Source organism: Peromyscus californicus, unplaced genomic scaffold (genome assembly GCF_007827085.1).
Source record: "Peromyscus californicus insignis strain IS unplaced genomic scaffold, ASM782708v3 Scaffold_15__1_contigs__length_86483966, whole genome shotgun sequence".
Classification (NCBI taxonomy): Eukaryota; Metazoa; Chordata; class Mammalia; order Rodentia; family Cricetidae; genus Peromyscus; species Peromyscus californicus.
The window spans coordinates 50,121,308-50,147,853 of NW_026294447.1; the positions used below are offsets into that span (position 1 = coordinate 50,121,308).

Here is a 26,546-nt window from a genome sequence, read left to right on the forward strand (position 1 = left end):
CTCTGCCCATATTTATTTTATATAGTACTTGAAGTTCTAGCTAGAGCAATAGGACAACAAAAGGAGATCAAGGGGACACAAATTGGAAAGGAAGAAGTCAAACTTTCACTATTTGCAGATGATATGAGAGTGTACATAAGTGACCTCAAAAACTCTACAAGCGAACTCCTAGAGCTGATAAACTCCTTCAGTAATGTGGCAGGATACAAGATTAGCTAAATAAATCCGTATCCCTCCGTGTACAAATTATAAATGGGCTGGGAAAGAAATCAGAGAAAAATCACCCTTTACAATAGACACAAATAATATAAAATCTAAATTAGCAAGTGAAAGACTTCTATGACAAGAACTTTATGTCTCTGAAGAAAGAAACTAAAGAAGATATCAGAAAATGGAAAGATCTCCCATGCTCATAAATATGCAGGATTAACATAGTAAAAATGACAATCTTGCCAAAAGCAATCATCAGATTCAATGCAATCCCCATCAAAATCCCAGTACAATTCTTCACATATCAGGAAAGAACAATACTAAAATTCATTTGGAAAAATAGAAAACCCAGGATAGCTAAAAGAATTCTGCACAACAAAGCAACCTCTGGAGGCATCACCATTGGTGTCATCAAACTCTACTATAGAGCCATAGTAATAACAACAGCTTGGTATTGGCATAAAAATCGACATGTGGAACAATGGAATCAAATTGAAGACCCTGACCTTAACCCACATACCTATGAACACCTGATTTTTGACATAGAAGCCAAAACTGTACAATGGATAAAAGAAAGCATCTTCAACAATGGTGCTGGCATAATTGGACATCAACATGTAAAAGACTGCAAATATATCCATATCTATTGCCATGCACAAAACTCAAGTCCAAGTGGATCAATGACCTCATAAAAACCAGTTACACAGAATCTGATAGAAGAGAAAGGAAATAGTCTTGAGCACATTGGCACAGGAGACCATTTCCTAAATATAACACCAGTAGCACAGACACTGAGAGCAACAATTAATAAATGGGACCTTCTGAAACTGAGAAGCTTCTGTAAGGCAAGGGACACAGTAAATAAGACAAAATGACAGCCTATATAATGGGAAAAGATCTTCACTATCCCCACATCTGACAGAGGGCTGATCTCCAGAATATATAAATAACTCAAGAAACTAGACATCAAAATACCTAACAGTCCAATTTAAAAATATGGGCTATAGAGCTAAACAGAGAATTCTCAATAGAAGAAGCTCAAATGGCCAAAAGTCATTTAAGAAATTTCTCAGCATTCTTAGTCATCAGGGAGATGCAAATCAAAACAAATCTGAGATACCATCTTACACTTGTCAGCATGGCTAAGATCAAAAACACTGAAGACAGCTTATGTTAGAGAGGATGTAGAGCAAGGGGAACACTCCTCCACTGTTGGTGGGAGTGCAAACTTGTACAGCCACTTTGGAAATCAATGTGGCAGTTTTTCAGAAAATTGGAACTCAGTCTTCCTCAACACCCAGCTATACCACTCTTGGGCAATTACCCAAGGAATGCTCAATCATACCACAGGGATACATGCTCAACTATGTTCATAGCAGCATTATTTGTAATAGCCAGAACCTGGAAACACCCTAGATGCCCCTCAACCAAAGAATGGATTAAGAAAACGTGGTATATATAACTGTGGAGTACTACTCAGCAGAGAAAAACAATGACATCATGAAATTTGCAGGCAAATGGATGGAACTAGAAAATATCATCCTGAGTGTGGTGACCCAGACTCAGAAGGACAAACATGGTATGTAGCCACTTATAAGTGGATACTAGATGTAAAGTAAAGAAAACTAGACAATATGCCACAACTCCAGAGAAGTGAGCTATCAAGGATGACACAAAGAGGGATACATGGACTACCCTGGGAAGGGGAAATAGATGAGATTTCCATGAGTAGACTGGGGATTAGGGGTGGGCAATGGAGGGTAGGGGATAAGGGATGAGAACATAAGGGAAAGGGGTGGTTGAGCTGGAACAGGGATGGAGTGGGAAAGCAATAAAAGAGATACCATGATAGAGGGACATATCATGGGGGATATAGAAACTGGGTTGGGGAAGTTTCAGCAATTCCCAAGGATGACCCCAACTTGGTCTATAAGAAATAGTGGAGAAGGTGCCTGAACTGAAATGGCTTACCCCAGTGATCAGACTGGTGAATACCCTGTCATCACGGGGCCTTTCTCCAATGACTGATGGAAGCAGATTCAGAGATCCACAACCAAACCCCACGCAGAGTCCAGAAGTCCAGTCAAAGAGAGAGAAGAGGTATTCTATGAGCAAGTACATCAGGATCATGATGGGGAAACCTGCAAAGATGACCAAACCAAACTAGTGGGAACTAATGAAGGTGGGATCAATGGCTGTTGGGCCTGCATGGGACTGGACTAGGCCCTCTGCATATTGAGACAGTTGTGTAACTTGATCTGCTTGGGGGCCCCTCTGGTGGTAGGATCAGAATCCATCCCTGGTGCATGAGCAGGCTTTCCAGAGCCCACTACCTATGATGGGCCACCTTGTGCAGCCTTGAGGCAGGGGGAAGGGCTTGGACTTGCCTCTACTGGATGTGCCTCCCCATGAGAGGCCCTTGCCTTCATGTGGGGGGAAATGGGGCATGTAGGTTGTGAGTGGGGAGGCTTGGGGGCTGGAGGAGAGAGGGAAGAGGGGGTCTTTGATTGGTGTGTAAAATGAATGAAAAAATTTTCTTAATAGAAAAAATATTGATGAAGTTAAAGAAAAAAAACATTAATGAAACAAAAAGGCCATTTAAGAGTGAATGGCCCATGACTTTTTTTATATTATGCTATATCATCACTCAAATTAAGCTGTTAAAATAAAACTTTTGGATTCTCATAAAAGACTTCAGGTTTCAGGATAGTATTTTTATTATTAATCTGGGAAATTTTTATAGAACCTTTTTGGGCATTGAATTATGCCTCTTCCTTCTGTTTAGATTATTCCTGCATTTTTCTACATGAATCCAAACTGAAACAGCCAAGTGATTGTCCTTAGGGATGATTTAATTTATATGAGACTGACCTCATGCCAAGGATGAGTCCAGAATACTGTCCTGACCCAGAGTCACATGTTAGGAATAAACACATGACTTGGATCACATGAGCAATGAAAACCACCCTTAGAGATGAAGGAGAGACTTTATTCCTTTTGGGACAGCCAAATGTAGCTACAAGCCTGGCAGCTATTCTTACTAATGGATGGGGAACAGTTACTTAGAATAAAGCTAGTATAAAGAACAGCACAGCCAAATTTGAGAACAGAGACCCGTGGACATCACAGTTACTTAGAATAAAGCTAGTGTAAAGAACAGCACAGCCAAATTTGAGAACAGAGACCCGTGGACATCTGATATTCAAGGGAATCCAGCTAGTCAGGAAGTCAGACTCACCCTTTAAATTCCCTATGATTTCAAAGAGCCAACAGCTTCCTCTCTTTTGCTGAAATCAGTTTAGTTTGGTTTCTGTCATTTGTCCTCAAGAGGATATTTGGAGGCAAGCCTTTGGGAGGTGATTAGGTAGAAGAGTTTGATGCCTTTCCTGATTTGAAGGAGACCAGTGCTCTTATTATACAGAATCCAGAGATCTATCCCCACCCCTTCTGCCAAGTAAGGTCATAGGGAAGGGACAGCTGTCTGTGAACCAGGAAGTGGTCCCTCATCAGACACTTAACCAGTCAGTCACTGCTCATCACTATTTCCTCAACTTTTTGCCTTGTACTTAATTGAAGCACCCATTCTCATTCATTTCTTTTGTTCTGGACTTTGGTTCTTTTGTATCAATAGTGTGTAGATACTGATTTCACTGTCTTTGAGTGTCAGCGATTCTTTTAATGGGATCTAACAGTGAGGCATGTTTGGTGTTTGTTCTCCCTATTTAGAACATTTTTAGGTGAGGTTTCCTAAGGGAACAGAATCAATATAACATACACAACAGGCGATTTATTAGATTGGATTATACAGTCACAGATTAATTTGTCCCCCATGGCTCCACATAGTAGAGAGCTAGAAAATCAGTTGTTTCTCAGGCCAAGAAGCTGGAACCCTCAGAACAAAAAGGACCAATTACACAACCCAAGTCCAAAGAGAAGACTTGGAAGCAACCTGGGGAATTGTTGATGCAAGTCCATGTTCACAGGCTAGAGAATTTGCTCTCTGATGTTCTCCTATAGTCCATGGTGGCAGAGAAAAAATGCACAAATACCTGCTCCCCACCAAGAAGAGTCCAGCCTGTCTTCCCGTGAACTTGTCTTTCCACCTTTTAGTTCAACCCAGGCTACTGTATGGCTTGACATGCCTTCAGGGTGGCTCTCCCCATCTTAGGATCTGCACTGAAGCACTCTGGAAACACCCTCACAGATATATCGAGAAGTGTGCTTTACCAAATGCTTTAGGAATCTATCATATCAGTCAAGTTAACAATCAAAATCAACGATCACAGGAAACTTGGGTACCATTTCTCTCTAATCTTCCAGTTTAGGAGAATTACTAGAATTTGAGTATATGTGCTTTTTTTCCCCCAAGCTTGCCATTCATTTAATATTTTTAAAGACAGACTCTCATGTTGCCTAGGTTGGCCTTTAACTTGCCATGAGGATGACCTTATAATCCTGAGTGCTGGGATCACAGTTGTGCATAATCATGCCTAATATATGAAGTCCTGGCAATGGAACCCAGGGCTTAGTGTATGTTAGCCACATATTCTACCAACTGATCTAGATCCTTAGACTTGGATCATTTTCAATTTCACTGCAATTGTCTTCTATTATTTTGTTGCTCTTTGTTTTCATTTCTTTCTGAAAATTCTATTTCTCTTCCAAAGTAAACTGCTAATCTATTTGTTCAACAATGTTTACTGAGTGCTTACTTTAGTACGACTCTGTTGCCAAGTCAGTGGGTTCCTTCATCATCACAAGAATCAGACAGAGATGCAATTCACAGGAAGAAGGAAAAAGACACTTTTTCTCCTACTTAAACATAAAAGGACCAACATGCAGGGAGAAAGAACTTCCAATCATATTCAAATCAGAGACAGGCAAGCAAAGGTTTTATGATGTTCTCAGGTGTGAGGGACCTGGTCTCCCTTCTGAGAACTGTATCACTCACCTTGTAGAACTTCTGGACCTCTTCTTGAAGGATCATCACTGCTCTGAAATTTCTAGCAACTTCTCCCAAACATGGAGATGTTTCTTCATCTTCCCCTTCTGCGGCACTAGTCTGCATCTACTCAGTGACTATGCTAGCCATCATTTTATTTTACTTTTAATGACAATTGTGGAATTTAGTCCCAGAAAGTCTTTTTGTGCTACAAAAACTCCTAATGCATGTTGGTTGCCTTTCTTTTCTGTTCCTCCTTTCTTTTTCTCTCTTCTGCTTCTTCTTTTTTGTTTGTTTTGAGATAGTGTTTCAGTCCTGGCTGTCCTGGAAGTCATCATGTAGATGAGACCAGGCTGGCTTTGAACTCACAGAGATCTTGCCTGCCTCTGCTTCCCAAGTACTGGGTTTAAAGACATGTGCCACCATGTCATGCTTCTTTTTTTTTTTTTTAATATCTCAGAGTCAATAACAATGAGCACAGTAATAACTCAGTGTTCCTATTTTCTTTTAACATTTCAGAGTCAATAACAATGAACATGGTGGTACTCAGTGTTCCTATTTTTTTTTTAACATTTCAGAGTCTACAATGAGCATGGTAGTACTCAGTGTTCCTATTTTCTTTTAACATTTCAGAGTCAATAACAATGAGCATAGTAGTTACTCTGTGTATGCTCATGATTTTGTTAACTAAATTTTGTTGCTCTGCTTTACCACTACCATTCTCAAACATACTTGATTTTAATGACTGTGTTCTGCTGGAACCCCAGATGAGCTCAGACATAGTTTTGAAGGGAGAACTCAAGAGTGCTTTTCAGAATACATCAAACTCTGGCAATGCCAGAATGTGAGAAGGCAATGCTCTCTACTTTATTGAGTGGCTGTTTCCACACATTGGAATTTCATCATGGAAAGCCTTTCCCTGATGGTGTCCTTCAGCCTGTCACATGAGGCTCCAAAAATACTCAGCTCTCCTTTCTAGCAGTCTTCTCTCTGGTCTCTCAAAGTCCCCCCCCCCCCCCATTGATAAGAAAAACCATTTGATAGTTCCTGGAGTTCTGAGGGTGAGCTCTCTCTGCAGGATCCTCTACTTGCCTTTCCTTTGCTGCCCTGTGTTGCCACGAGACATGATCTCATTATTGTAGTTCATATTCTACTGTTTAAACAGAGTGCCCTGAGTTTGGGGAAACAATTTCTGCATTCTATTTCAGTAAAACCACAAGTCAATATTTGTATATACTGAGTACATTGGTGTTGCTGGGAATTGAACTCAGAGCCCAAGCATGCAAGGTAAAGACTCTACCATTGAGCTACATCATTAGCACACAACATTTTTGATTGGTCATTGGCTGAATCTGAGCATATGAATTTGAGATAAGAGATAAAATATTTCCATTTGTTCTTTCCATCGTTTGTTTATTTTCTCTACTGATTTCCCAGTTCTCTATTTCACTTTTCCTCCCACCAATAGTTTGATATCACAATTAGTTGTATTTGGTTCCTGAGAAGTAAGTTTGGTTTCTTTCTTGTAGTGACTGTGTACAACACAAGACAGAATGGAAGGGGACATCCGAAGGCCTGGGAATGAATATTTATAATTTTCCTTGCAGTTTCAAAACTGACATGTATGCTTATGTGTTGAGAATGGCCTTATATGGCAGACTGATTTTGTAACAGAGAAGCAAACTAATAGAGGAAAGAGTGCCCCCAAAGGACAGAAGTAGACTTGTGGTCAGATCCCATGGCAGTTTTTGTCCAAAATGGCAGGGCTCCATTTTCTGGGTAGAGTCAGGGCAGGTGGATTGGGAAGTAAAACTTTTGCCAGATTCCAGGCCTCACCCTCTTCTTCTGGTCATCTTTATGTAGAGCATGGCCTGAGCAATCTCCACAAGCCAAGAGAGAACCCATTAGAGGAAAGGTGCCTGCTGAAATGACCAGGGCCCGATAGTTATGGAAATATGTTTTTAGTTTAAACTGAAAATAATTTTATGGTAGCAAGAAATATCTAGATTGTGAATTATTGTTTTGCAAGTTACCAAGTGAATATGTATCTTATAAACCATATTAGAAAATCAAAAGTCTTACCCTTTCAAAACCACAAAAGTCTGCTCTTGAAAGCTGGAGGAAGAAGAGGAGGAAAGAGGAAGAAAAAAAAGAAAGTTAAAAATTTAGTTGCTTTTCAAAAGGTGTAACAAACCTTTGTATTTAAGGCTGTACCACACACTCACACAAAAACACCCTTTGTTTTCTTTTGTATTCCAGCAGGTTTATGGCCAAACGTTAATGTAGCTTCTCCTCCAGTCTCTTGATGGAACTTCATGGTATGTATATTTTTCTTCTCTTTGTCCCACAGTTATGTTATCTTTTCTTCCTCTGTCTTTCTGCCTGTGGAAACTTTCTAGTCTCTGTAGCTAGGCCTGGATAAACAGTCTCAACCTCACTTTTTCTTGCTTCCTTGTCGAATAATTTTCAGTTGCCCTATCACAAATTTCCCAACAGGACTGATTCTCAGGTATATGAAGAATTTTGGGGTCTGCTTTATTTTTGATTAACTTGTAATTTTACACATGCATGGGGACAGCATGATATTTCAATATTTTTGTACAGTATGTAATTATCTTATCAGGGTAGTTAGCATCTCCATCATCTTAGGCTAGTATCATTTCTTTGACATTTAATTTCTGTTAATTTTAATATAACATCTAGCTATATAAGTTACCCTATAGCATTTTGGAAACATATTATCCAATAAATAAATACACAGATAGATGATGTCTTTCCCATTGTATATGTTTAAAATTTACCATAAATGGTACAGCAATAAAACTAATGCCAATTTCAACACATAATTCAAATATTATGAAGCGAAGGAAAAGGTTGTGATATCATGCTTTGCATCTTTTTAATTTTAGTTCTAAGATATACTATTCATAAGTAAATTGAAAACTATTTCTTTTTATACCACAGAAGATATTAAGAGTTATCAATGGATTGCAAAGAAGTTTTCATACCTGTATGTGTGAAGTGACTGGATAACGAAGATCACTACTTACATAAAGACCCAACGAGGTGAGGATGACTAAAAAATGATTTGTTAAAACCATATCTATTATTGTAAGCCCTTGGTGTTCTGAAGAAAGAAATCAAATCACACAATAGGTTAGAAACAGAGAGATCTTTAGAAAGACATTTCAGAAATACTGAATGAGTTTCAAAATAAATAAAATGATGAAGATAAAGACAGTCAGAAAAGTTACCATCTTTAAGTTGTGAATAGATGATATCTGTCAGGTTATGCCATGTGGTTTCATTATATTTCCTAAATCCATAAATGGTTTTGCCTATGTAAACACCTACCATGAAAGAAAAAGAAATTATAGTCAGGCAATTTTGCATACCTCAATTCTGTGAACACAAACCTACTGCATCTTCTAACCCAGGTTCCTCCATGCTGAATTAGTCAAGGTTCTCTAGAATTGATAAAATGAACCTACCTATCTATCTATCTATCTGTCTATGGAATATACATTTAGCCATCAAAAATCCAAATTTCCAAATGAAAACAAACATATGTGTACAGTTTTAAATACATACATATTATATGAGGGGGATTTATTAGAATGGCATACAGGCTATAGTCCAGTTAATCCAACAATGACTGTCTACCAACGAAAAGTCCAGAAATGTAGTTATTCAGTCCACCAGGCTGGATGTCCCAGCTGGTCTTGAGTATATGCCAGAATCCTGAAGAAGTAGGCTATAATGCCACTGAAAGAATGCACTTGCTACAAGTGTGAGGGCAAGTAGGCGAGGAACAAAAGCTTCCTTCTTCCCTGTCCTTTATATAGGATGCCACCAGAAGTTGTGGCTCTGATTAAAGGTGAGTCTACTACTTCAAATGATTTAATTAAGAATGATCCTTCACAGGTATACCTGGCACTTTGGGTTTTAATTCTAGATGTAGTGAGGCTGACAACCAAGAATAGCCATCACGAGTCCACCCCTTGTCAACTCCACAAACAATCATATCTCCTATGTCATGCTTAATTTCCAAATGAAACCAATAACCAGGTCATAATTATGCCTCACATGATATAACTTTTCCACCCACAACCACGAACACATTGTATATTTAACCAGGTCATAATTAGTCCTAATATGCTGTAATAATGCCTCACACAACTGCAAACACATTCTAAATATGAGGATAGGTGGTAATGGCTCTTGAGGGACATTCTTTTAGTATCTCAAAACTTAAAAATATGATAACCATTAATATTTCTTAATTGATGTTATATTGCATATAAAGAAATCAAGAAAGAAAACACAAATATCTGCCAAAATACATTCTTAACAAAACATCACAGAAACATGAATTATAATTCTTGTTTCTTCAACTGGTCATATGGCCATAGCTGCTATTTATAATTGTCTTCATCTACTACCCTTTCTGTATTTCCTCTAAACCTTGGCTCTTTTCTTGGAGGATTGACCCATACTCTCCTTCTTGAAGGTCCTGTGTCCTTTGTCATCAACCTGCCTGGATTAGGTTGTTGCAGTTTCCCCTTGACAGTATTCAAGGGACATGGTAATGCCAAGAGACACCCTAAAGGATCTTCTGCATTCCAGACATAATTTTTCTTACCTCTATTATGGAGAAGCAATCCAATTTTCCCTTGGTGATCTGAATCAGTCACCCTGCTAACACTGTTATTCCCTTCTTAGTCTGTCGGCTTAAGGGCATCAGAACCCAAAGTGACCAGGGAATAGCCTGAGCTTCCAGCTCAGTGGAATGCTTGTTGTGCATTCTGGCAGGAGCACTCCTCCCTCTAGAACCAAAACTTCTAGGCCAGCAGAACTTAAGGTCATGGGAATAGAAAGCAAAATTGTTCCTATTGGGAAACTAGGGGTGATAGTGAGTGGGACTATTCCCTTTTCCACCATCTGATCCCTGTATCCATGGATCCTGACTATGGGAGAGCCCATACCATATATTTAATGCTGATTCAAAAGCATATATCAACTTCTGGAGATTCTTGCCCCAGCCCTCCAGGCTACTGCCACCTAATCTGTGCTATAACTGTGTTTCCAAAAGGCCATTCCATCATTCTATTAGGCAAGTTGCTTCAGGATTCTGAGGAACCTGTTAAGACCAGTGGATTTCAGGATCATAGGCCCACTGTCACACTGCTCTGGCTGTGAAGTAAGCTCCCTGGTCAGAAGCAATACTGTGTGGAATATCATAATGGTGGATAAGGCATTCTGTAGGTTCACAGATGGTGGTTTTGGCAGAAGCTTTGCATGCAGGAAAGGCAAATGCATAGCTAGAATAAGTACCTACTCCAGGAAGACAAAACTCTGTCCTTTCTCTTGAGGAAGTTGTCCAGTGTAATCAATCTGCCACCAGCCAATAGGGGCTCCCCCTGTGGAATGCTGCCATATGTGGGGCACTGTGTTGTTCTCTGCTGTTGGCAGATCTGGTAGTCAGCAGCAGCTGTGTCCAGGTCAGCCTTGGTGAGTGGCAGTCCATGTTGTCAAACTCATGTATAACCTCCATCTCTACCACCACAGCCACTTTGTTCATGTGATCATTGGGTAATGACAATGATGGAAGGGGAAAGAGACTAACTGTTCATAGAATGGATTGTCCTATCTACTTGATTATTGAACCCCTCCCTTCTGAAGTCACTTTTTGATGTGCATTCACATGGGATACAGGTATTTTCACATCCTTCATTCATTTGGAGAGATCTATCCACATTCTTATTCCCCAGATGTCTTTCTCACAAAGATTTAAACCATCCTCTTTCCAGTCCCTGACATCTAGCCAATCCATTGGCTATGGCACATGAACAAGTGCACAATCACACATCTGGCTATTTCTCCTTCCAAACAAAATATATGACCATGTGTGCTCCATGAAGTTCGGTCAACTGGGAAGATTTCCCTTTGCTGGTGCCTTCAGTATTGTCCCACAAACAGGTTGTAATGCAGCAGCAGTCCACTTCTGTATGGTGCCTGCATAATGTGCAGAGTCATTGGTAAACCAGGCCCTAGTCTTCCCTTCCTTATTCAACTGATCACAGGGCACACCCCATAAAGCTGTAGGAGCATACTTAGGAGCAAGTAGCATGTGATAAAAGTAGAAACGACAGGAATTTTGGAAACGTCTTCATGTAACTTGCTTGTGCCTTCACAACCTACTCAGGCTTGATTATATATATTCCACTACCATTTGCTAATAGATTGACCTGTGCATATCTTACTTTATGGCTTGGTGAATCACTCAGATCAGGATGGGCAGTTCAGTTTGCATGGTAACTTGGTGGCCTATTGTCAAATGTTCAGTTTCCACCAAAGCCCATTAGCATGCCAAGAGGTGTCTCTCAAAGACAGAATGGTTTCTACAGATGACAGTAGAGTGTTGCTCCAAAATTCCAAAGGTTCCTTCTGTGATTCTTCTGTAGGGGCCTGCCAAAGGCTCCAAACAGCATCCCTATCTGCCACTGACACCTCAAGTATCATTGGGTATGCTGCATCATATAGTCCATGTGGTAGAGCAGCCTTTCAAGCAGCCTGGACCTGTTGAAGAGCCGCTCCTGTTTCAGGACCCACACAAAGCTAACAGCTCTCTGCATCACTGGTATATGGGCAAGAATAACACATTCAAACAAGGAATGGGAATCCAGAGGCCCACTAAACTTTGCGCTTCATTCTTGGTGTTTGAAAGGGCCAGGTACAATAACTTATCCTTCACCTTAGACGGAATATTTCTGTGTGTCTCACACCACTGCACTTCTAAAAATTTCACTGAGGTAGAAGGCCCTTGAATTTTGATTGGATATATTTTCCATCCTCATATGCATATGTGTTATCAACAAGTCCAAAATTGTTGCTACTTCCTGCTCACTTGGTCCAATCAGCATAATGTCATCAAGATAGTGGACCAATGTGATATTTTATGGAAGAGACAGATGATCAAGATCCCTTCTAAGTTATGACACAGGATGGGAGAGTTAATATGTCCTTGAGATAGAACTGTAAATGTATACTGCTGGTCTTTACAACTGAAAGCAAATTGCTTATGGTGGTCCTTATGGACAGGTACTAAGAAAAAGGCATTTAGATGCATGCCATGTACCAGGAGATGTGTTAATCTGCTCAAGTAAGGATACAATATCTGGTATGGCAGTTGCAATCAGAGTCATTACTGATAGCTTTTGATAGGCAACTGTCATTCTCCAAGATACATCTGTCTTCTGCATTGACCAGTTAGGAGAGTAAAAGGGAGATGAAGTGGGAACCACCTGTATCTTTCAAGTCTTTCATACCAGCACTAACTTCTGCAGTTTCTCCTGGGCTGTCATAATTGTCTTTGATTCACTATTTTCCATGGCACTGGCAACTCCAGTGGATTCCATTTGGCTTTTACAATCATAATAGCTATTCTTCCACAAATCAGGGAACCAATGGGAATTCTAAGTATATCTATCCCAATTATATATTCTGAGGTGGGGAGTAACAACAGGTTGACTCAGGAAACTACTGTATGCCTGTCTTCAGTGAAAACTCCATTAATCACCTGATCTCCCTAAGCCCCTTCTTTAACTGGAGGGCCACAATGCTTCATGGGCTCACTGGGAATCACTGTCAGTTCTGAACCAGTATCCAATAGACCCTGAAAAGCCTGATATTTTCTCTTTTCCCCAGTGTACAGTTGTCCTTGAAAAAGGCCATATGTTGCTTTGGGGAAAGACTGGACAAAGGCTAACTGTAAAACTTCTAGGTATTTTAGCAAAGTCCGTCCTAAGGAGGACTTGGCCTTCCCTTCATTCAAGGGGTTCTGGCTCAACTCTGGAACTTGATTATCAGCTCGGGATTTCTTTTTGCCACAATCCAGAAAGAATGTAGCCTTTCTTTCATTTTAGAATGTTTCCACTTACATAGATCAAACAAAACTGCAGTAGGCATCTTATCTATTTCATACCTGGAAATATCATGATTGATTAGCAAGTATTAAAGGTCCATACCAGTCATACCATCATAAAAATCATTCTGCCTGTGCTGCCCGTTATGGGTCAGGTTATTATGGATATTGCTTTGTCTATGCTGTCCATTATGATAATTATGATCACCTTGTCTTTGGCAATTCATTGCTGCTACCAGTCCCCCTGCTACTCAAGTCCCAACTAAACGCACTGCATTTAATTCATTCAACTAAGCAGGCAATGTTTCTAACCCAAAGATCTGGCACAAGAAAAAGGGTGACAACAAAGCTCTTCAAATGTGCTGGTGCCCTATGGTGATATTTTATTTGTACTGAAATGTGATTTTATTTGTATGTTAATAAATAAAGTTGCCTGGGGGTCAGAGCTAATGGCAAGCCATAGCAGAGCTGGGTGTTCGTGGCACACGCCTTTAATCCCAGCACTTGGTAGACAGAACTAGGTGGATCTCTGTGTGTTCAAGGATACAGCCAGCATTGGAGACACACGCCTTTAATCTCAATACCAACCATAGAAGACCTGAAGGTCTGTACAGACAGGCAGTGACGAGGCCCTCATGTGGTTGGGTTTACAACCAATGAGAAGGCAGAACAGGAAGTCTATATAAAGACAAACAGACAGGAAGTAGGTCTCTTTTGGAGAGGTCTCTTGGCTAAAGAGGCTAGCTGCAGCAGACGGGTAAGGCTCTTAGCTCTGATCTCTTGGCTTTCCTCTTTGCATTGGTTCTGTGTTTCTTATTTAATAAGACGGTTGGTTACATCTACAGTGCCCCCTCCCCATTTTACATCTTAAAAGATCACTGGTGGGCATTCTGGGTTTTCCATTGTGAAGGATTAAGTTTTACACAGCATACCCACTCTAACATTGCAATTTCCCTGAGCCTTAAAATCCCTTTATCAATTCTAAGCCAAGCAGTATCAGGCATTCCCAACCCCTTTCATGTAGGCCATCCTTTGACAAATGCCTCAGCCTACCATTCAAACAAACATTTGACACCTTTCATTTGAACTGTGTGAGCTTCCATATTAAATCTAGAATCTCCACCCAATGGGCCGATATTAATAACCTCAACCTGATCCAGTTTTATGTTCCTTCCACCATTATTCTACACCCTTAAAATCCACTCCCACACATATTCCCTAGACTTCTGATTGAATGAATTAGCAAACTCATTAAGCTCTTTAGTGGTGTAGAACACATCCTCATGGACTACACTTTCTACCTCCCCTCTAGAAGCCTGCTTGGCCTTAAATCTGGCTATAGGTCTAGAGGCAACTCTTAGACCCTGATGTCTTACCTGGCATCTCCTTCAGGGAATGTCACTGCTGATTTAGCAGGCTATTAAGGAATAATGTCCTCATTCAGAGGACAATAAGGCAATTTTTGAGGGGTTAGGGTGTGAATATATCTTCTGCTGAGGGTGGAGAGACTACTTTCTTGGGTAAGATAAACCCTTGAGAATCTGAGGCTTCAAAGTTCCCAGCCTCAGTAGGGTCTTCCCATGCATCTCAATCCTAAGATACAAGATCCTATTCTTTACCAATTAATGCCCCTATTTTAATCACCAATCCCCCCCCCCCCAGCTGGGACATGAATTTTTGTTTTAATCCTGTCAATCTTATGATGAGGCTTCATTTTGATTTTCTGTAACTTGAGCTCTGTGACTGCTGGAGAAAAGATTCTCTTCTAGGGCAAACTTAGAAATCTTTAAACTGTTTATGTACATCTGATGTTAGTCAATTTTACATTTAGTTCATTGCTGTCTTTCAACACGTTCCTAGATACTCCAAGTTGGTTGATCTTATCACGAAGCTCATTCTTTTCCTTTGTCTTTTCCATTTGTCAATCCAGAGATCTTGAATCAACCAATCAGCATCATTATTTTCCTTTTTTTTCACAAATTGTCAGAAGTTTTTTATATAGTCACTAAATTCCTTGCTTCCTTAAATCAGCAAAGCAGTATAATCAAATGCATTAATCTCAATAAGTCTGTAAAATAATTCACACCAGGGCTTTCAGTATTCTCTGATCTTCTAGGGGAACCTTCAGTAACTGTAGGTGTCAGTAAATTGGAAAGCCTGTTCCACATACTTAAAGAATTCATCTATTTCAGTTGCTCTAGAACTGTTTCTGTTATGAAAATCTGTATTGGTCAGGGTTCTCTAGAGGAGCCAAACTTTATATGTAGATATTTTATATCTATCTATCTATCTATCTATCTATCTATCTATCTATCTATCTATCTATCTCATGCAAGCTGTGGTGTAGTTAGTCTAACAATGGTTATCTACCAACAGAAAGTCCAAGAATTCAGTAGTTGTTCACTCCATGTGTCTGGATGTCTCAGATGGTTTTCAGTGTATACCAGAATCCTAAAGAAGCGGGGTCTAATGTCAGTGAAGGAATAGACTTGACAGTGACAGCAAGGGCAAGCTGGGAAGGAGGAAAACTTCCTTCTTTTGTGTCCTTTACAAAGGCTGCCATCAGGAGGTATGACCCAGATTAAAGGTGGATCTTCCCTCCTCACATAATCTGGATTATAGGTGGGTCTAGCTACTTCCAATGATTTATTTAAGAAAAATCTTTCACAGAAGTACCCATCTACTTGGGTTTTAGTTAACTACATATGCAGTTAAGTTGGCAACCAAGAATAGCTATCACAACACCTCATCTCTTGTCTTTGAATCTCACTTTCACTCCCCAAGGCATTGAGAGGATGAAGTAGTTGCAGGGTACACCATAGGATTTTATGAATCACCTCATTGATTCCTAGAATAGTTATCTCTGTGAGTACTACTTTCTTAGGATAAATCCTCTTAATGTATTGGTTTATTCTAAAAATATCATTTAAGCTATATTTTAGTAAGTATTTGTTTATGTTGGAGAAGACCACAATGTGCCACTATAGACTATGCAACTCTGGCTTAATGATAATTTTGAGGTAAAAGCAACAGAATGAAGAGATGAAGGCTCTGACCTCCTTTATTGCCTAAAAGTATGGCATAAATTACCTCTTGTGGGAAATAAAGAGGACTTTCATTCCTGGACACAGAAGATAGGCAGTGGAGCACTTACTTTCCCTGTTGCTGTGATTAAGGGACAAAGGGTTTATTTGGCCAGATTGGTTTATTTGATGGTAGAAAAGTAAACTTGAAGAGGCAGATGGTCATGAAGCAGAGATACATAATGCCCGTGCTCAGCTTACTTCCTTGTTTTTATTCCATATAAGACCCCAACCTGTGGAATGGTACCACCCACAGCTCAGATGGATCTTTCCACCTCAGTTAACCTAATCTAAGTAATCCCTTAGGGGCATGCCCAGAGGTTGTTCCCTCCTGTGATTCCAAATCTTATCAAGATCACTGTCTGGTCCAAAAGAAACTGGGAACAAATGGCTAACTGTGATGCCTATCAACATACCAAAGTGCATGCTGACTCCTTCAGCTCTCAACTCTTCTTTGCACACCCTCCCTCTACCCTACATTTCTCCAGCTCACAGGCTACCCTTCTCCCAGCTTCTCCTTCCTCTATAAACCTGACATTTTGGCCATGTGCCCTCTTGGTCCTCTCTCTTACCACCTTCTCTTGGTACTCCTCTCTTGCTCTCTCCTAACCCCTCTAATGGCCTGCTCCATTCTTCTGACCATGTTCAATCTACTACTTTCTCTTCCTGCTCTTTATTCTTGCAGATGCTTCTGGCTATACTCTCCTTCATATCTACAATAAAAACCTTCTCTTCAACTATTCTTTGAGTAGCCATGTCTTCACTTTAAACAATCAATCAATTTCAAATATCACAGACACAAAGACAAGTTGGCATAAACAGATTTTACTAAAATAATCCCCACTCACTCATTCATTCATTTATATTTTTCCTTCCTACATTCCTTCCTTTTGAGGAAAAATCAGTATCTTTTGGATGGTGTGCATCTGAATTACTGTTTCTTTTGCTGTGATAAACACTGGCCAGAAGCAACTTTGGAAGGAAAGAGTTTATTTAATCTTACATTTCCAGGTAACAGTCCATTACTGAGAGGTAATAAGGGTAGGAACTCAAGCAGGAACTTGAAAGCAGAAACTGAAGCAGAAGCTATGAAAAAGTGCTTCTTACCAGCTTGTTCCTCATGGCTTGTTCATCCTGCTTTCTTATATGACTCAAGGCTATCTTCCTAGGGTTTGCATTTCTCACAGTGGATTGAGTACTCAAACATCAACCATTTATTAAGAAAATGCCCAACAGAGTTGCCTATAGGCCAATCCTATAAAAGTATTTTCTCAATTGAGAGTCCGTCTTCTCAAATGAACTTTGGTGTGTTATGTTAACATGAAATCAGTCAGCATGGGAGGTAGGGGAAGGGTCTTATGTAGCTCCAGCTGACTTTAAACTTGATATGTAGGCAGAGATAACCTTGAACTCCTGATCTTCCCATTATCACCCCTCAAGTGGTGTGGTTACACATGTCTGTATTTTCCACTACTTTTCTCACATATGGATAAATTACTTCTATCAACAAAATACTGTCCCTTCAACAGAGATACATTTCTTTTTTTTTAAGTGATGCATAATCTCAAATTTAATCACTTTATTTTTATTTTTTGTGAATTCTTGTTTATGTAAATATCCATAATAAATTGTGCCCTTTGATCTGTTAGTCTATCTTGTTATAATAATATGTAGACCCCAGTTAGTGCACATATGGGTACAAAGAAAATCTTTTCTCCCTGTAAACATAAAGATACTCCTAGTTTAAGAATTCAATTTAGTCAGCAGTTCAAGAATTCAAGGGAAAAAAAAACTGAATAAGAGAATCAAAGAGGGATTTTAATATTTTTGATTAAAAACATTAAAAAGATTTGTGGCGAGAGCTCAAATTAGAAGGGTACTTTCCGTGTATGATTGATAATTTGAGTTCTATCCCGTGTGCCCACGTAAAAAATATTCAGGTATAGTAGCATACCTATAATCCCAGACTAGGGAGGCACAGAAAGGATCATCAGTTCAGCCAAATTGGTGAGATCTAGGTTCAGTGAGAGACCATGTCTCAAAAATAACCTGAAGAGCAACTGAGCAAGTATACTTCTTATGGTCGATCTCTGGCCTCTCTATATGCCTGCACACAGTGATAATGTACACACACACACACTCCAAAAAGAAAGAAAGATATTTGCTAAATCCTTTCCTCTTTACTCCTGTCTTCTCATACTATTTGTTCTCTCTCTCTCTCTCTCTCTCTCTCTCTCTCTCTCTCTCTCTCTCTCCCTCTCATTCACTTGCTTGCTCTTCCCCTCTTACTGTTCAGGATAGTCTAGAATTCACTAAGTCAGATAAGCTGCCTGCAACAATACTCCTGCTTCAGGCTCTGAGTACTGGATACCATCTTCATATAACAGAGTTGTCTTAGTGAGGGTTTCTTTTGCTGTGAAGAGACAGCATGATCATGGCAACTCCTATAATGGAGAATATTTAATTGAGGTTGCTACTTACAGTTTAGAGGTTCAGTCAATTATCATCATGGTGGGACATGGCAGCATGCAGGCAGACATGGTGCTGGAGAAGTAGCTGAGAGTCCTACATCTTACAGGCAACAGGAAGTAGTGTGTCTCACTGGGTGTATCTTGAACATATATGAGACCTCAAAGCCTGCCCTCACAGTGACACACTTCCTCTAACAAAGCCACACCTCCTAATAATGCCATTCCCTATGAGCTTATAGGGGCCAATTATATTCAAATTACCACATTACACTCCCGACCCCCCATAAGCCTGTAATAATATCATAATGTAAAATGCATTTAGTCAAACTTCAAAAGTCCCCATAATCTATAACAGTCTCAACAATGTTTAAAATTTCAAAGTTCAAAATCTCTTCTGAGATTCATGTAATCTCTTAACTGTAATTTCCTATAAAATCAAAATAGAAAAAAAACCAGATCACATATTTCCAACATATAATGGCACATGATATATATTACCATTCCAAAATGTAGGGAAGGGAGCACAGTAAGGAAATATTGGACCAAAGCAAGAACAGAAACCAGCTGGGCAAACTCCAAGCTCTGCAACTCCATATCTGATGTCAAAGAGCTCTTCACATCTCTAACTCTTTTCAGCTTTGTTAATGGCAACACACTTCTTTCCCTTGGTCTCTAGTGTCAGCACATGACACAGACCTCAGCATGGTCTCTATGCAGTACAGACCTCTGACATTGCATGGGCCATGGACCCCATCATAGCCCTCGGCAGCTGCACAGACCATGGACATCTGCATAACCTTCAATGGTACCACAGGCCATGGACATCAATACAGATGTTGACTGCAGTAGGACCATAGACTCAGACATGGCCCTTGGCAGCAGCCCAGACCCAAACATCTCCATGGCCTTAGGTGGCAGTGCAGACCACCCACATCAATATGGACCCCAGCGGTTGCATAGCCAGAAGATATCAACATCACTTCAAGCTGTAGCACACACTACAGACATCCCCATGGCCTTTGGTGGCAACATGGGTCACAGAAATCAACACAGACTTAGCCTGCCATAGGGCCACAGATCCAGACATGGCCCTCTGAGGCAGCCCAGTCCTGAACATTACCAAGACTTCAATAGGCAGCACAGACTACCCACATCAACATGACCCCTGGTGGAAGCACAGCTCACAGACTTCGTGAGGACTAACAATGGCCTTAGACAGCTTACCAGACCAAGGACAACTTTCTGGTCTTGAGTGGTATCTCTGGCCAGGGATATCAACCTAGCTCCCAGCTGCTGTAAGACTATGGGCACCCACATGAACCTCCAGCTTCAGCAGGGCCTGGGGCAGTGGATCACAGGTACTAAAGTGGCCTCCAGGGCCATCATGGACCATAGAGGTCGTTTGAGGAGGTCCAAATGAGAAAATGAACCATTCTTCATCTTGGAAATCCTGTCATTGCTCAGAACCAGGATGATCATGTGGCTGGGAAGCTCTTGAGGGGCTGAATGAGAATGTGAGCTCCAGACTGCTGTATACCATCCTGTTGGCCCTATTCAGTCATGACATGTTCCCCTATCCTCTGAAGCCTCTGTCACAATTACCACCACTGTTGAGTCTCTAGTTCCACTTTTCTTCATCACTTAATCACCACTCCATTCCTCTATCTTCCCACCTCCCCTGAAAATATTCATTCATCATAGTGGCATTGGAAACTGTAGCGTATCACATTATATACATATGTATATATATGTATATACATTATATACATATGTATATACATACATACACACACACATATAACACAGACAGTTGCATGCAAATATTGGTCTAGGTTTTTGGTTTCTGAGGCATCATAAATACTGGACCATTGCCAAGATACTGGTTTCAGATATTCTGCTGTTGCCCAGAGTCAAGGTGATGTTGCAGCTAGGCAGGGCATCTTGGGGCAGGTTCTGTGCAAGCGCCTGGCTGTCACACACTTCCCTGCCCTCTATGTCTGCCACCCCGAGGCTCTTCAGGCTTGACCTTTATGCTTGTAGCCTGCAGGCAGCTCTGTTACCCAGCAATCTCCATCTCACAGCAGGGCAAGCACCTCAGGCTGCAGCTGCAATGGCTCTGTACTGGGGGTTGACTGTCCCATTCAGTTATGACATATTTCTGAGTGGGCGCCAAGACATCTCCCTGTCATAGGTGCTGACCACTGGGCAGGACTTCTGTGCTTGTTGCCTGTGGGGCAAGCAGCACAGGTCACAGCTGCAGTGGCTCCATGCCAGGAGCCGGCCAGCAGGCCTAAGCCTGGTCCCATTCCCAGAATACAATTTCTAGTGAAAGAATTTGAATAGCAAGTTAGGTAAGAAATGTGAATCAGATTAAAGAATGCCCCATGTGCAATGGGATGTAGCAAGTGATCTGAGAGGCTGAGATTTCTGGTGGTGACTGCTGGGGGACTCAAGAAGATATTTTAAGAGTGTTATAGAGAAAATGCTGGTAAGAAGTTTACTATTCTCACCACTGACTCCAAGTGGTATAAAGGCCAGATGATTAACCAGGGTCTCATCAAGGAACTGTTGGGTAGGCTGCGGCAACTTGATTTGGCTTCAGAACAGTGGTGGGTATCTGGGCAGGGGAAGAAGATTTATCTAACAAATAGGTTACAGAGGCTGATTATGTTCTTAAAAGGTGAGTTGGACTCAGGAAGTCAAGACTAGTCCTTGCCTCCTCTCACTACCACATGGACAGTCTGATAGAACATGAGGAGATGAGCATGGCTGCTCTACTTTGGTGCATGGACAACTAGTATCTGTGGCTGGATAAAGAGAAAGAGGTATCCATGGAACAAAGAAGGAAATGGGCTGAGTTTCCTTCTGGGTTGACATAGTGTCTAGTATAGGGATAGCAGAGGTAAGTAAGACAACATGATTTATGACTAAACTGATTCAGAAGCAGAAAACATTTAGACCTAGAGGTATGTAACAGACTCTAAGACATTAGGAAATCACACTAATTTGGAAGAAGACTATTTTTCTATTACTACACTAAATACATTGACTGAACCTATTACTATATTGCAAGGTACACTAAGGAAAGTTTTTATGTTTTGTTCTCAATTTTTTCAAGGTTTGATCATTTATTTGTTACTGTTAAAGATGCTTAATTTTTACTGCATTCAGATTTAGAAGGAGAAACTATTCCTTAGATTGGTGGCATGTATCTTTAATCCCAGGACTTGAGAGCAGAGGCAGGTGGATCTCTGAGTTTAAAGCCAGCCTGGACTGCAGAGTGAGCTCCAGGCCAGCCAAGGCTACCTACTAAGATCCTGTCTCAAAACAACAACAAATGAAGCAAAAGCTTTCATTGAGGACTCTCTATGTTTCCGGGAAATCAGTTGCAGGTATTTTTCTTTGACTTTCTTCATTCTTTTATACCAAAGTTTTTTTGTTCTACAGCCTCTGCCTCACTTTTCTTGGTGTGTTGGTTTTTCATAGCAATTTCATAATGTTTTTGTTGCAGGGCACATGTAGTAAAAGAAATGAGTGTTGGGAGTTTTCATTCTAGGCTTCTTACCTTCTTTGTTTAAAGGCTTTTTGACACAACACTGAGGGAAACTATCTTCTTTAGAGAGATTGAAAAGTGTACATATTCTGCTAGCTCTTTAGAGCCTCAACTGGAAAAGTAGAATTGTGTCATCAGACCAACTCTCTCTCTCTGTCTCTGTCTCTGTCTCTCTCTCTTTCTCTCTCTCTGTCTCTCCCAATTGATAAGACTCAGATGGGCATCCACAAAGCATCCCTGAACAGATTTGCACATTGTCTCCTCCATTCTTCTTGGCCTATAACATGAATGCCCCTTACTCAACAGCAGGCACATTCTGCAATGGGTCCAGACACTTTGCTTAATGAGAAAACTTTGTCATTCTGATAATATAATCCTTTCATTCTTCACCCAGAGCACCAGCAGCAACTTTTGTGATCATGTACTTTTCATAGGAAGTACGAAGTTTGCATTCACTGTCTACTTTGATGAGTTTCTAAAAACTGGTAACTGGAAAGGAAATATTCATCTTCATTTTGACACAACCAAGAATAAACCATACCTTGAGTTGAAATTTGTAGCTTCACACATATTCTGAGTCAGGAAGGGGAGAGATGTTAGAGTTGAGTCAATGATTGATCATTCCTATGAAGGGAAGCCTTCATGAAATTCTGTAAATTACAGGATTTGGAGCTTCTAGGTTGAAATACAAATCCAATCCTGAGAGATGGTGTAATGCAATGGAACAGAACTCCTGTGATTGGAACCTGTCTAGATCTTACTCTTGGTACCACTTTGTTTGGCTCTTCACCTGCATTCTTTGTAACATCCTTGACAAAACCCTGGTAAATGTGCATGAGAGTTTCCCTAAGTTTTTTGAACATTCTAACAAAATCTTAAATTTAAGAAGGGACTTATGGGATTCTTCAATTTATAATAGTCAGGTTAGAAGCACAGGTCACAACCTGGCACTTGTGACTGGAATCTGAAATATGAGGTAGAGTCTTTTTAACTTGTGAGAGTTGATGCTGACTCTACCTATTGCCAGAGTTGAAGTGAATCACAGGATATCCACTTGGCATCTTCAGTAAACAGAAAAATTGCTCAGTGTGAGAAATCCATACATTTGATGCCAAAAGTGTGATAAACAAGCATCTAGAGAAAAACAGCTATTTTTTCTCCATATGCCATTAGATATTTAACAATAATTGAAAAATATATATGTATAAATACAATAAGATAGTGTCTCAGGAATAACAATATTGATTTATACATAGAAGAAATAAGGAGACAGACTAGAAGCAATAAACAAGCTCTGGGAAGATGCAACAAGCTTACAAAGAACAGAGGACAGGTGAATCAAGGTAGCTACTGATTGGTTGATTGATTTGGTTAATTGGTTTTGAAATAAGCTCTAATAAGTGGCTCAGTTTAACCTTAAACTCAACTCAACTGCTCTGCCTTAGACTGCCAAATGGCTGGGATTCTAGACATACACCATCATGCCCAGTTTGAAGTCACCATTCAAATGACAAAAGGCCACAACAAAAGAGTATCTCTCCTAGCATATTACACTGGCAAGTAGAAGAGGTGGAGTGACAAACATATTTTACTCTCTGTATGCATTTATTGTGTATTTCTATTTAAAACCACACTTAACAAATATAAAAAAAATTGGTTATTTCTAATGTCCAATCAGACTGTAAACTTACCATTATATGTTGAGTTCAAAATAAAGCCAAATAATGCCACATCATTGGCACAGGGGCACTTTGCCACTTTGATGTCTATCACATGTGGAAAAAATTGTTTGACCTGTGAGTTACTTATTTCAGATCCAAGAGTCCAATGCAGAATAGGCTCTGTGGAAGACAAATTTAGGCATTTAAACATGGCAGTACTCTTGAAACAGGAACATCAGTATTTTTCTTTAAAGGTTTTGGAATAACTAGTTAAAGGAAATATGGTGATATTTTATTTGTTCTGAAATGTGGTTTTATTTGTATGTTAATAAAGTTGCCTGGGGATCAGAGCTAAGAGTAAGCCATTAAGCAGGAGTCTGGTAGTGGTAGCACAGGCCCTTAATCCGATCACATGGCAGGCAGAATCTCTGTGTGTTCAAGGACACAGCTAGCATGGTGACACATGCCTTTAATCTCAGTACCAACAATAGAGACCTGAAGTTCTGTATAACAGGCAGTGACGAGGAAGTCATGTGGTTGGGTTTACAGCCAATGAGAAGGCAGAACAGAAAGTCAGGACACAGGAAGAAGGTCTCTCTCTTAGGGGAAGGACAGCAGCAAGTGGTAAGATAAGGTGGTCTTAGCTCTTGGCTACTGCTCAATCTCTGGGCTTTTAACTCTTATTTGGCTCGGTGTTTCTTATTTAATGAGACCATTTAGAATTACATCTACATTTGGTGCCCAATGTGGCAAGAATTTATTAAAAACCATTGGTGGTTACAGACCCGGCTCGGTCTGGCTCGGCCCTGTTCGGCCCCGACTCGGTCAGAGTTTACAGGTCCTAGGCCTTCCCGGAGCTACTGTTCGTGGTCAGATCTGCACTCGAATGTAGCTGCAGCTGAAGCTGCTTATGGCCGAATCATCAACTCACATGGTCAGAGCTTAAGGAAGCTGCAGCTCAGGCTGAATCAGCTCAAGTGGGAACACATGGCTGGATTTCAGCTTTTAGCCAGAACGAGTGGCTACATTTCTTCCTTCCTTCCTTCCTTCTTTCCTTCCTCCCTCCCTCCCCCCTCTCTTTCTTTCTTTCTCTCTTGCTCTTTGGATTCCCATCTTGGATGCTAGGTAGCTGTTTTGCATCAGTCAGGAAACTCACAGAGCGACCTCAGGCAGGCCTCAGCCCCCACAATAAATCCAATTCAGACCTTTCCTGCAGTTGTAGAAGAAACCTCTACTCAGAGCAATTAAATAACCAAATGCCTATTGGAATAAACCAGGCTGCTGGGGGTGATGGAACACCTGAGATAGAGAGAACAGAAAATCCAGGAGAAACCATATAGACAATTTTTTGGCAAACTTCTATAAATGAACAAGTACCAAAATTAACAATAAGAATAAATGATGCTTTGTTGTCTGGTCTGGTAGACATAGGTGCTAATGTGACCATAATTGCACCAGAATTGTGGCATCCAACGTGGCCTCTTCAGGAGGTAAATATTCAGCTGTTAGGAATTGGAACATTATCTCAAGTGAAACAGAGTGCAAGATGGCTCGAATGTATAGGTCCAGAAGGACAGAGAGGAAAATTAAAACCATATGTGGCTATCATAGCTATGAACTTGTGGGGTCGAGACCTGTTACAACAATGGAATACTCAGATTAACATCCCTCCAACCTCAGAAACAAATCATAAGCTAGCACATGTTTCTGAGAGAAAAATTAGAAGGTATGATTCTAATGAGTGGTCACCAACCATCCAGATTGTACATGAACAGAGCACAACAACTGATGATCTTCCAAAGACACCAACAGTTCTACCTTTAAAATGGTTAACAGACAAGCCTGTACGGGTTTAGCAATGGCCTTTAACAACAGAGAAACTCCAGGCTTTAGAAGAGCTGGTAGAAGAGCAGTTAAATGCTCAGTATATTGAAGAATCAACCAGCCCTTGGAATTCTCCTGTATTTGTTATTAAAAAGAAATCTGGTAAATGGAGAATGGCAACAGACCTTAGAGCAATTAACAAAGTAATTCAGCCAATGGGCTCTCTACAATCTGGAATTCCTTTGCCTACTCTATTACCTAAAGAATGGCCTCTTATAGTTATTGATTTAAAAGACTGTTTCTTTTCAATACCCTTACAAGAAAAAGACAGGGAAAGATTTGCCTTCATGGTGCCTACTTATAATAATTCTCAACCAGTTAAGAGATATCATTGGAAGGTCCTACCACAGGGAATGTTGAAAAGCCCAACCCTGTGCCAATACTTTGTACAACAGTCATTGGAAGTAATAGGTAAAAATTTCCTAAATCCAAAATTTATCATTATATGGATGATATTTTACTAGCTGACTCAAATGCAGATACTTTAGAAAGAATGTTTGAAAAAATAAAGAAAATTTTGCTCCTGAAAAGATACAAAGAGGAGATTCTATTAATTATTTAGGATATAAAATAGGTCTACAAAAAATTAGATCCCAAAAGGTGCAAATTAGGAGAGATCGATTATGGACTCTTTTTTTTTTCTTTTTTCTTTATTAAGAAATTTTCTACACATTCCACATACTATCCACAGATACCCATGCTCCCTCCTCCCACCCCCCAAGCACTTTTTCCCAAGCCACCCCACATCCCCACATCCCCCAAATCGAGGTCCCCCATGGGGAGTCAGCAGAATCCAGCACACTGAGCCTAGGCAGGTC

At 40.3% G+C, this 26,546-nt stretch overlaps 1 protein-coding gene across 1 annotated transcript in view; it reads right to left on the reverse strand.

Moving 5' to 3' along the window:
• LOC128110505 (cation channel sperm-associated auxiliary subunit beta-like) overlaps positions 1-26,546 on the reverse strand; it is a 158,679-nt gene that overhangs the window by 95,135 nt on the left and 36,998 nt on the right. The window contains exons 6-9 of the mRNA XM_052738200.1: positions 23,875-24,024; positions 8,407-8,502; positions 8,161-8,279; positions 7,235-7,267 (exon numbers count right to left, since the gene is read on the reverse strand). Coding sequence (XP_052594160.1) covers positions 7,235-7,267; positions 8,161-8,279; positions 8,407-8,502; positions 23,875-24,024 — 398 coding nt within the window. The remainder of the gene's footprint in view (positions 1-7,234; positions 7,268-8,160; positions 8,280-8,406; positions 8,503-23,874; positions 24,025-26,546) is intronic.